Source organism: Vigna radiata, chromosome 2 (genome assembly GCF_000741045.1).
Source record: "Vigna radiata var. radiata cultivar VC1973A chromosome 2, Vradiata_ver6, whole genome shotgun sequence".
Taxonomy (NCBI): Eukaryota; Viridiplantae; Streptophyta; class Magnoliopsida; order Fabales; family Fabaceae; genus Vigna; species Vigna radiata.
In genome coordinates this window covers 19,824,270-19,837,161 of record NC_028352.1, presented here as the reverse complement: position 1 = coordinate 19,837,161, position 12,892 = coordinate 19,824,270, and the positions used below count along the sequence as shown (strand labels likewise).

General features: G+C 34.2%; 1 protein-coding gene across 1 annotated transcript; it reads left to right on the top strand.

Moving 5' to 3' along the window:
- Nucleotides 1-7,555: 7,555 nt before the first annotated feature.
- LOC106753038 (probable terpene synthase 2) lies at nt 7,556-11,566 on the top strand. Its single transcript, XM_014634822.2, has 7 exons — nt 7,556-7,715; nt 7,842-8,127; nt 9,111-9,486; nt 9,588-9,803; nt 9,872-10,010; nt 10,432-10,677; nt 11,152-11,566. Exons 1-7 carry the CDS (start codon nt 7,590-7,592, stop codon nt 11,443-11,445), a joined length of 1,683 nt encoding a protein of 560 aa, XP_014490308.1. The 5' UTR covers nt 7,556-7,589; the 3' UTR covers nt 11,446-11,566.
- The last annotated feature ends 1,326 nt before the right edge of the window (nt 11,567-12,892 follow it).

The following is a 12,892-nucleotide window of genomic DNA, read 5'->3' as shown; positions in this document are numbered from 1 at the left end:
GAATGATTTTTAGATACTCATCACTCCATTGAACATTAGATTTGTAGCCACAAAAAAAAATGAATTAAATCAATGCAACCAGAAAACAGAACAGATTTCACAGCTTTCAATGCATATTTGGTATGGATTCAACTACTTGGCACTGCTTTTTACCCGAATGATCAAAGCTGGATGAATTTCCATTGCTTTCTCGATCAACATAGAGTAAGCTAGTGCTTCACAGTTAAATTTTAAAGAAAAAAAACGAAGCTGAACAGATTCAACAAAACAGATTAGACAATTAAAAATAGCAACAGTGTTGCACATGACTTAACATGACTGGAAATTGATGCAAAGATAAAATGATACTTCAAACAAAATAAGGCACCGATTAAAATGATAAGAAAGTGCTATGGAATAGTGAATAACAGCAAACATTCACTTACACAGAAAAACAGAAAAGAAAATCAATCAAACAGTACATACTTGAAGCAATGACAGTGTGGAAATTGAATGACAGTTTGGAAGTAAGAAAATGGACTTATCTGGAACGTGAATCATCCAACCATAGCTCTGAATACCACTTGATACACCAGCCCTCGGTGCAATCTTGGAGATCCACGAGAGTTTATTTCTGGATGAGAGATTCAACCAGAGAAATGGCTTGATTCTGATGCAGCAGAGAAGCAGATCTGCGGCAATGTGATGTCCAGATCTGGATGGAGTAAATTTTGGTAGGGAGGCAGCGGAGGAAGTGTTTAACAGAGGTGAAATGGATGAAGGCTAGCTTGAAGAGATGGTTACAACTTAGAAGGCTTCCACAAGTGAAGAAAGTTGAAATGGAGAAGCAAACAATGAAGAGGACTTTCGGAGAAGAGAATTGACAAGCAATTTCTGCAAAATTTCTTCATATATCCAAAAGTGCATACATGGTGCAGCCAAGGTGAGTTTTATAGACTCCTCACACTTTGGCATATGATGGAAAACGTGATTATCTAAGGTGGATCAGATTCCACGTGGTGCAACATGTGCTAAATGTGCCAAATTTCTAGAAGCTAACATGTTTTACATGTCTACAACATGTGTTCTTATTTCTAAAAATGAAAGATTCCCAGTGCACCCCTATTATGCTATTTCCACCCCTGCATATGTATAAAGATCTCTTTTACCCCTCTCCATGTTTTGGCAGCTTTATAGCATCTCCTTGATCTCCAATTTCCCACCCAAAGATAGCAAAAAGTACTGGACCTTTCGGAAAGTACTCTTGTTGTATTTTCTTGATCATTCCTCGAGTAATAGGACCTTGATGTGTCACCATGCCATCTCCTCGCGTATCAGGACCATACGTTCCCATTGATGAAGGTTGAAAAACAATTATTTTCATATGTCATTTTAGACCAAATTACTCCCTTTACTACTTAGAATGAGCTTCGAATCAAGCAAAACCCAATAAATGAGTCTGTAGAGAGTCAAAAGCTATTTTTCGTGATATTATGCTTGTTTTGCATTGTTTTGTAGCATTTTTGAGAAAGTGAAGAATGGAGTTGAAGATAAAGGTCGTAGACTCAAGAAAAGAGAAGAAAATTGAAGAATTGAAGAGTCGACGCACCGCCTAGCGGTGTAATTTACCGCCGGGCGGTCTAGGGCGAGGAGTAGGCACCTGGCGTGGGCGCTGGGAGGTTTTGCGATTCGAGGGAAAATGTCGAGCGGTAGACCCCTACCGCCGGGCGGTAGTGCGATTTGAGGGAAACCGCAGGGCGCCACACTTGTTCCATCAGGCGGTTGACTGCTGGGCTTGGGCCTGTTTTTTGTTGCGCTCCTTGCCTATAAATAGCCCTATTGCGAGTTTAGATGTATTCTTTTGACAGAAGGGGGCGACCAGACCTAATTTCACTCTCTGGAGAGGATCTCTTGGATGCTTAGGCTCCTTTTCTTCTTTTCTAGGGTTTGCTTTTCCATTTTTCATCCATTTTTCATCTAGTTTCACCATGACAATGGTGAACTAAACCCTATTGTTGTTGGGAGAAACAATGTAATCTTTTGATACTCTATTTTATTGAAACTCGTGTTTATATATATGGTTTCCATATGCTTTGATTATTAATTATTGGGTTCTCATCTGTGCTTAATGCTTTTATCTTTTAACTCATTCGATAACTGTTGTTTGTCTTTATTGATACGGGGACGTACAATAATGTCATGAACTGGTGAGTAATTCCTTGATTAAGCAATACCACCTAGGGATAGGGGTAGGACGAGCAATTGCTTTTAACTTCTGCTCTATAATGCTTTATTAATTGCTAAGGGAGGCTAGGGATAGCAAGCCAGTAATTAGTAATAGGCTCTTTTCGCCGAGGGATCGGGTTAAGGGTAGGCTAAGAAAGTTGCATGACAATTAGTTAATCAAGCTAATAAATCAAGAGGAGTAAATAAGAGAGAGCGGATAAGNTAAGGGTAGGCTAAGAAAGTTGCATGACAATTAGTTAATCAAGCTAATAAATCAAGAGGAGTAAATAAGAGAGAGCGGATAAGATGAAATTGTAAACCCCCAAAAACTCCATTCATCCATTGTTTTCTTCTCGTCAATTGAATCAATCTCTTTTGCATGTTCATATTTTATTCGCATACTCAATTAATTAATTTTTATTTTCAAGTCTTACGATTTTAATAAACACGAACGATAAGGCCTTTTGAGTCTCTTGGGAAAACGATACTTGGACTTACCATTTATTATTACTTGATACGATTTGGTACGCTTGTCAATCTGTTAAGACCCGTATTAATAAAGACAAACAACAGTTATCGAATGAGTTAAACGATAAAAACTTTAAGCGCAGATGAGATCCCAACAATTGATAATCAAAGCATACGACAAGCATATAAATAAACAAGAGTTTCAATAAAAGAGAGTTTCAAAAGATTACATTGTTTCTCCCAAGAACAAAAGGGTTTAGTTCACCATTGTCATGGTGAACTTAGATGAAAAATGATGGAAGAATGGAAAAGCAAACCCTAGATAGGATAAAAAGGAGCCTCAGCATCCAAGAGATCTTCTCTAAGGAGTGAAAATTAGGTTTGGCCGCCCTCTTCTGTCAAAAGAATGATTCTGAAGTCGCAATAGAGCTATTTATAGCTGAGGAGCGTCACAGAAAATAGGCCCAATCCCAGCAGACAACCACCCGGCGTCACACTTATGCTGCCCGGGGGTTTGTCCATAGTCGCGCCACCGCCCGACGGTGAGTTCCACCGCCCGGCGATTTGCCTCTTATCGCAAAACCACCCAGCGTCGTCGCCTGGGTGCCAGACAGTGGCTTCTCCTCGCATTTGGCCGCCCAACGGTGGATTTTGGCGCTGGGCGGTTCCTAGACTCTTTTTTTCTTCATTTTTCTTCCTCTTTCTTGAGTCTAAGACCTTCATCTTCAATCCTATTCTTCACTTTCATAAAAAATGCTACAAAACAATGCAAAACAAGCATGATATCGCTAAAAACAACTTTTGACTCTCAACTGACTCAATTTATGTGTTTTGCTTGATTCTAAGCTCATTCTAAGTCTTAAAGGGTGTAATTTGGTCTCAAATGTCATATGAAAATAACTGTTTTTCAACCGTTATCAGAGGACGCCCAACAGATGATCCTACCGGACCTCCTGCTAGCACCAAAGACTCACGCTCTAATGCATATTGTACTGAACTCAATATTCAGTATGGGCTTTTGGTTGATGAGGCGCGTAGTGGCCATCGGAGTATAGCTTGCAGGAGGTCAGACCATTCATGGTGCTCCTTTTTTTCCCACTGACGCGCGAGTAAGTATTGATGATGTTAGAGACCCCCAGGCTCGAGTGCCAGTGTCGACAGATGAAATCCATTTCGTGGGGGAGGCCTTAGGCACATTTATAGCTTGGCCTAAGGCCTTGATCATTCCATATTTTGACCCACCAGCAATATTGTATTCTTATTTTTATTATCTTAAATCTTCAAGTTATAATTAAATGATTCCTAACTTCTGTAAAGGTGACTTGCAGGTCTACCGACCAGAGAAACAAGCATTGGCTCAACCTAAGGCTCGTGTGCAAGCAGAAGACGATGATCCTCTATCCATATTCCATTGTATATTGAATTCAGTGATGCGTTTGAGCTAATTGGTGGAGATAAAATGTTGAACATTTCATGCATACAACTGTGGTGCATATAAGTTTTTTACTTATTATTTTCCAATTTGTATATTATTAGTATTATTACATTTTAATAAATATACTTAAATGTATTCTTATAGGTACATGGACACCGTCGCAGTGGAATCAGGTCGGGGGTTAATTTATGCCTTTCTTGAACCTCAAACCATCCAACCATCTGGAAATACATTAGATTCTAGAGAATCATATATGCAAACATGGATGACCAAGTCTAAGAGAGATATATATGGCGCCATACATTGATGCGTATGTTTTCCCAATATTGTCAACTTTTATCAAATTTTAATCAATAAACTCACTGGTTGTTAGTACATGATAGGGGCCATTGGCAACTCATGGTGATCATTCCAAAAAAAGCACAAGTTGTATGGTTTTGTCCTCTTCATAGGAAGATGAAATCAGAGTTGAAGTCCTGGATACAAATGTAAGTATTACATTCATTCTTATCAATTCATTATGATATTAGTAATATTAACTTATGTTTCTAATGTTTCAAATTTGTTTAGAGTTCTGACTAGGACCAGAGGACAACAAATTGATATTATATATCTTAAGCTCTATAGCGGGTGGAAAATTATGTCCACACAAATCTCGCTAGGATAGGCTCTAATTTAGCTTTGATATCATGTTAAGAAGTGGACTTTAAGCCTAAATCAAGCCCACAAAACCGGCTTATAAGGTGAAGTTTGCACCCACTTATATACTATTAGCTTTATATCTAGTTGATGAAGAAGTGTTACACTCTCCATTATCACACTAGAAAATGCACAAGCCATCAAGGAAGGAAAATAAAATAAAATATTGTACTAAGAGGAGAAGAATTCAAGAGAGCAAAGTAATTATAGGCTATCCAAGAATTTCTAGATTTCTAATTTAGATTTCATGGTTATGTTTTAGCTTGAATAACTATCCAATCATTCATCAGAGCACTACGGTATAAAGAAAGCAATCGAAGTTCAACTTGAATTCTTATATAGAGGTCTGGCAATGTAGAAAAGAAGTGAAACAAAGCTTTGGTTCCATCGTTAATGCATCTGAAAATTAGTGCAGATCAAGGAGGATCCTTATCACAACAAAACCAACTAATAAGTGACCGTGAAGGACAGCCACGATGTAGCAAAATGGAGTAGATTTGGACAAAGACAAATTTGTCCAGTATGGTAACTAAATGCCAATCAGCTTAAGTAAAATCATTGATGAAAGCTACAGTTTTCAACCTCGAAACTAACATGAATTGTGTATTATACAACGTGTACCGGTCAACCCTCTTCGAAGTTGTCCATGATTTGCGATTTACAGCAGACCAATTCATGATTGGAAAACCTGGTTGGTTGTGCAGCAACGCAATCAACACTTGAGTTGGAAAACATTAATGGACAATTCATACATTTAATGGTCATATCAAATACGAATATACGATATTAATGAGTGATTAACAGGTTATACAACCTAAAAATATATTGTTTTAATGAATAATCAATTGGTTTGATAATTATGAAGTTTATAAATACAAGATTAATGTCTAAATAAAGACATTTTTTCCTTAATCATATTAAGACCCTCGGAAGAAATATATTTGATTTAAATGTCAAAGTGTTTTCTACGTGTCAACGAAAAAAACATTTGAAGACTCGGACAATCATAAGAGTGCAAAGGAAAAATGGGTAATCGAAGAAGAGAAAAAAAAAGAGAGTGGAAAGAAAAAATGGATAATCGGAGAAGAGCGAAAAAGGAAGAAAGATCAATCGGGACCCTTTCACCTGAAACAAATTGTAGGCTTGAAAGGAGAAGAGATGAGCTACAATGATAGAAAATTATGATAAATGAATAGTTGTCCCATCAATCATCCAGCCAACGTGAATTTCCCTGGAGGCCAAAATGTGCAGCCTTTTTAACGTGAATAATGAAGGAGTGTAGGGACAATTTTAATTGATTCCCGTGACTGAAAAAAATGGTCAGACTTGGTTGTTAAAATGGAAAATCATGGTAACAAAATTAATTGTGAAACTACAATATTTGAAAGTAGACTTGTCCTACCCCGTGTGTCAGTCTCACATTGAAAGTTTTCACAAAAAGATACATAAAAAGACAAACATATTGTCCCACTCTCACTCATATCAGACTTGCTATAATAAAAAGAGTTGGACGGTCCACTCATTGCTTTACTCGGAAATGAAGGTCATTGCATCAGAAAATTATGCACGGAAGTTACTAGGCTAATGTTAACTGTAAATTCTGAAAATGTCCTTTCTTTGGCCTCTACACATATAAACATTGAATTTTATTTACGGAAATTTCAATGGATTATAAGTTTGAGAAATAAAGAAAACTTTAAATTTCTTGTTCTGGTTAAAACGATTGTATCAAAATTGTAAATTAAAAGTTTTTGAAATTAACAAATTTTATGATGTAATTTAGTAGTGTCCTAGACGAGGTGTGAAAATAGTCTACGGTTTCGTTTGAATCGTAACCTACACTTACTAGTAATTTAAAAAATGTTACTGTGTTTTTATAATTTCTGTTTTTAATATAAGTGTAACCTATACTACCTAATTAAATATGTGATATTTGCACAAGTATAATCAATAAGAATATTCTACATTCTTTTATTTTTTTAGTTTAAAAATTCACCTGAAAAACCCCAAAACTTGGGACATGAATATCCAATAATCCAATGCATCTAAAAAATGAATATAGCTAAAAAGGTAACGTGTTTAATCTTCCAATAGAAAGAGATAAAAATTATTAATAAACAATAATCACGTGTCTAAAAAATTAAAATATAAAAAATATCGACTTACCGATTTTGCGACCACTATTTTCTTATCGGTTTTGCCAGATAAGAAAATATCTTAATGTTTAGGGTTTTGATAAAATATCTCTTATCACCTTTAGGGTTTTGTTTTTCTGTAGTCCACACATGTTAATGTAGCATCACGTTTCTTATATGCTTATTGTGTTGTACTGTAGACCGACATGTATAGTGGGTGTCACCATTTTCCACTCAATAATTTATTCTTGGCATATGTGAGGCAAATGTTTTTTTCTTTACGTTTTGATCAATTTGTTATAATGGTGAATGAAATTTATATTTTTTTCAATTTCTATTTTTTTGTAAGAATGATTTTTTTTTTTCAGGTTCTAATTTTATTATGTAAGAGTGAAATTAAAGATATGGATAGATGATTGAATATTTTATATTTTTAAACCTTTGAAAAACATTAAATTCATTTTTATTTATGTAATGTCGTAATTATGTGACGGACTAAAAATTTCATATTCTAAATTTAAAACTTCATCTATATGTGTTTTATAAATGTGTCTCGTATCAGATACAGTGATAGGCAGAGAAACACTATTTAAGAAGCGTGTTCGAACTTCATAACGTACATTGTCTGCATACTACACAAAAAAACCATGTCTAGTGGTGGCTTATCACTTCAAATTTCCGGCAGTGGTGAAAAACCTCCCTTTCGACCCACTGCAAATTTTCATCCCTCAGTTTGGGGCGATCGCTTCCTTTCCTCTGTTGCTTGTTCCGCTGTATATTTGCATTTGCACTTTTACTTTTTCAATTTCTTTAGCTAATTACATTTGCATATATTGAACATTTAGTCTATGTAGATAAAATGTATCATATGATGGACTTTTCATTACTACTTGATGCAGGAAAGTGATAACCGTATTCAAGAAGCTAATCTATTAAAAGAGGACGTGAGGAAGAAGCTTGTCTCACCGATTGATGATAACAATTTCTCTCTTAAATTGAACTTCATTGATTCAGTCCAACGTTTGGGTGTGTTTTACCATTTTGAGCACGAAATTGACAATGCTTTATGTCAAATTTATGACATTTCAACAAAGGACAATCATATCATAGTTCACTGTGATGATCTTTACCACACGGCTCTACTCTTTCGGCTGCTTAGACAACATGGATACCGCATTTCTTCAAGTACGTTTTCATGAGCATTTAACCAAATTTACTTTTCAAAGAACATTAACCAAATTTATTGTTTCAGTTTACTCTTTAGTCTACTTCAGGGATGTCTTTGTTTCTCCATATGAGTGTAGTCGAGTCTACTATATTGGATAAACAAGTCTAAACAAATTTAAATACTTTGTTCGAATAAAATTTTGATGCTTTCTTGCACAGATGAATAAAAAATGAGTTAATAAAGTTCAAGTACGTTGAAAGAGACCGTGATCATGTATGTATTTTTGTAAATAAAGAAAAAGAAAATAGATTATAAATTGTAATAATTTTGATTACAAATTTAACTATTGAAAAAACGTGGTCAGTACAAATGAATATCTGAAAATCAATGATTCTCAAAATACATACATGTTTGGGTCAGTACAAATTTCTGAGTCATCAAAACTTAACACCTCAACCTCTGACAAATACATGGTTTTTTTTTTAAAATAGTTTTTTTTTTTTCTGAAATGGTTTTTTTTATCACACAAACTAGAATAAATAGGTTCAGATCAAATTACAACTCCATCAACATACCGATTTCAACAATGAATTTTTTAGAAGTCGTAAATTCTATAGACGACTTTTGATTTAAATATTCGGAATAAAAAATAACTTCAATCAAATTTTTTGTTGGAGTTGATCGATGGAACACAACTGATCAAAATATTAGATTTTTTTTATGAAGCATCTCATTTTGGTAATTTGTGTACAAAAGTACATTATATTGATAAGAATCAAATGTGAACTAAATAGTGTTTATTCTCTTTTAAATTATACAACACCTATTATTTGATCAAAATAATTTTCACTTTTAAGATTGGGTTTACAGGGTGACTCAAACCCACTTATACTCAAAGTTTGAAATTATTGTGTAAGTCGTTTGTGTGGTGGTATCCCTTGTAATAGTTATACAATTAAATGTATACCTTGAAATTAACACATGTTAATAAGATAAACAGGTATATTTTGCAAATTCAAAGATCAAACTGGAAAGTTTAAGGAAAGTGTAGCCGATGATATTGAAGGAATGTTAAGCTTGTATGAAGCAGCCCAACTAAGATGTCATGGAGAAGAAGTACTTGAAGCAGCACACAATTTCAGTCTGGAGCAATTAACTAAGTCTATAACCACCCAATTAAGTTGTTCTCTTGCGGCACGATTGCAACATACTTTAAGACAATCACTTCACCAAGGTTTGCCTAGGTTGGAGGCAACATATTTTATGTCTTTCTACAAAGAATATCCCTTTCATGATGAAAAATTGCTAACATTTGCAAAAATAGATTTCAACAAGCTACAGGAACTACATTTGAAAGAAGTCACCAGTCTAACCAAGTAATATCTTGACATATTACCTTTCGTCTTATAAATAAATATCAGTGAAAGAATATTTTTTTTTGTCTTTGGAATGTGAATGTTGTTTTTTTGTGATTCAGATGGTGGACTAAGGATTTAGATATCTCAACCAATTTACCTTTTACAAGAGATAGGATCACAGAGTGTTGCTTTTGGAATTTAGGGGTGTACTTTGAGCCACAATATTCTAGATGGATGACAACAAAATTAACAGCTCTAGCTTCCCTCATTGATGACATGTACGATGCTTATGGAACTATAGAAGAACTTGAGCTATTCACCAATGCAATTGAGAGGTTAGTAGTATATCAATAGCTTAATTCTACCAATATAACATAGAAGATAACTTTCTCAAGGCTAACAGGTGGGATATTTGTTGCTTGGTTGATCTCCCAAAATACATGCAATTATGCTATAAGGCAATTTTGGATGTATTTGAAGAAATTGAGATGGAGATGAGAAAGAAAGGAAAATTATATTGCATCAAGTATGTCAAGAAAGAGGTACAATTATAGTTTAATTAATTTTTTCTTAATTCTTATTCAACTTATACTAATTATATCAAATATTCTTTTATATTTTATTTTAGTTTCTTAAAATATAAACATATCTTTTTTCTAGCAAATTCAATCGTGGGGACAACAGAAAAATAGATATTTTCATGTGCAATTGTAAAATAATCATTTTTCTTCTAAATCACTTATCCTATTTAATGACCAAACGAGGAATTTGGATCTTTTATGACTATATATATATGGAACTATAGAAGTTAGGTGCAGAGAGATTGAAAGGTGAATATTTATAAGTTTTCTATTCCAAAACCTATAATATGAGATACACAGTGTTGAAAATATTTTTTTCTTATTTCCAATGAATAGTGTGAAATATATTTCTGAATATTATAAATTTGTACTTTTATGCTAGATGAAAAGACTAGTCCAAAGTCACATGTCTGAGGCAAGGTGGTGCCATTCCAACCATACTCCAACAGTGGAGGAGTACATGCAAGTAAGAACAATATCCAGTGGTTACCCTCTCTTGATTACCTCATCCTTCCTAGGCATGGAAGAAACAACAGAGGAGGTCCTTATATGGGCAACGAATGAGCCAGTAATTATTACAGCTTCTGCAGTTATTGCTAGGATCACGGATGACATTGTTGGAGATGAGGTGAACCCTACACACTAATTAATTTCTATTAATTTAACTAAAAAGAGAATGTGACAGTTTTCTATCGAACTACTTATGCATACACCTAGTTAGTAATAATAAAGGTACTTGTCCAAGTACTTTCTCAGTTACGTTATAACTTTAACAAATATAAAAAGTAAAATATAACACTTTTTATACCGACTTTAAAATAAATATAAAAAATTAATCTTTTTTTAATCTCTGTTTTTATATTAATTTTAAAATTAGTATAATATTTTTTTTAATTCATATATAAGAAGATTTTTCTATACTATTGTGTGTATAACCTACTTATAAGTAATTTGAGTTTATAAGAAGAAATTATTTTCTTTATTTTATATGAACAGTTGGAAATTGCAAAACTCTTAAGATTTTGGAAGACAAAGACATAATAATAATTTTTCTAAGACCATTCTATATTGATTTTGTTTGGATTCTGTTTTGTTTACGAAGTTTGAACAGGAGAGACAACATGTTGTTTCAAGCATTCAATGCTATATGAAAGAGCATAAAATCTCAAGGAAATGTGCCATTGAAGAACTACGCAATTTAGTTGAGAATGTTTGGAAGGACATAAACGATGCATGCTTAGCTCCTACCGAAGTACCAATGAAATTTCTTATACGTGTGGTCAACTTTGCACGTGTGATTGAGGTGCTTTACAAAGACGAAGATAACTATACAAATGCAGGAGGGATAATGAAAGATCACATTCAAACTTTATTAGTTAAAAAGATGTCTCTGTAAGTTAGAAGCTTTGGTCTTTGTTAATGATTGGTTTATTAATTATTGGTGATCAACATTTTGTGTAACGGTCGGCTTGAAACTCCATGCATGTTGTTTTCATATTCATTTTGGATTGTTCGACAAGCTGGCCAATTAATAAAGATTTGTCAAAAGAAAATTTATGTCAATATAATTTTCCTTTTAGAAATATTAAACATCACTTTGGACAATGAGAATGCATTGTTTTATTTCCAATATATAACAATTAAAGTAAATATTTTCGGTTAAAAAGGGTCAAAGGTCAATCATCTTATCTTTAAGTGTTTTGTGCCTCGATTGTCCAAGTTTCTCCAAGAAAGTAATCCTTACGTTGATGACATGTAGAAGACACTGTCGCTCAAATCAGATATGCTTTTCAATAAGATCTTGATTTAATTTAGAAAAAAAAAATTATTTTTACCTTGACATTAATCATATATTTATACAGCTTATAGCAATCAAACCTATTAATTGGTCATTAATACTTGTTAAAATACCTGCTAACGGCCCTTAATGACAATTACACTATTAATTAGTCTTTATGCACCTAAAACGGTTGCTCAGACTGATTAGTTGATCCTTATTGGGAGGGAGTTTACTATTACAACGCCGACTGACATACTCCATATAGTACACAGGCCTCCCAAGCCCCGAGCAACTATCATAAATTGCGAAGGGGTTTTACTTTCACGTCGGTTGCTCTCTATAACCGACTAGGTGAAAAATGGCACGAGAATGCAATTTTACCTAAGCAATTACCATCTAAAGTAACCGTTGATCATTGGACACATGTAATCGTGGGATTCATACCCGTTGAATGCGAAAAGTCGATCATCCCTAGCCGTCAGATTTGAGTGTGATGAACAATTGAGATTGAAACCTCAAAACCGCTATTTTCGACTATAAATAAGAGGTACGGTCATCATCATTGTCTTGCTTTCCTTCACTTCTCTCTTCAACCGCTCATTCTACATATCTCTTTCAGGTAACAATGTCGTCTACCACGTGGTCATCCAATGAGTCCGCCGGTGAAGAAGGTTGGGGGTGTTGGGAAACAGGTTGGCTTCGTTTTTACACCAAGAAGGGTGAATTAGTGTTTTCACAAATATAAAATCTTTTCGCAATGTTACAATCAAAGTATTAAACTTTTCACACTTTCTTGAAATGCAAGTAATGAAAAATTATATGCAACGGAAAAACGTAGTTGACTACGTAAAGATTAAAGTCGACTTCAAAGTAAAAGTGTAAGGATAGAGGAAATCAAACACTGAATTTTTATACTAGTTCGGCCAACAATGCCTACATCCAGTGTCCTTCCAACCCAGGAAGCAAATGCACTATAATGGTTGCGGTTTTTACAACAAGGAATTTATAGAAGACCTCCACGTCAAAAATATAAATTTCCTCTCTAAACCAAAACCAAAATATA

Bases quoted from the DNA above. Each gene is read 5' to 3' on its own strand.
- LOC106753038 (XM_014634822.2), top strand. From the start codon at position 7,590: ATGTCTAGTGGTGGCTTATCACTTCAAATTTCCGGCAGTGGTGAAAAA. The intron at 7,716-7,841 runs GTATATTTGCAT...TACTTGATGCAG, and splicing joins CCTCTGTTGCTTGTTCCGCT to GAAAGTGATAACCGTATTCA. The intron at 10,011-10,431 runs GTACAATTATAG...CTTTTATGCTAG, and splicing joins TCAAGTATGTCAAGAAAGAG to ATGAAAAGACTAGTCCAAAG.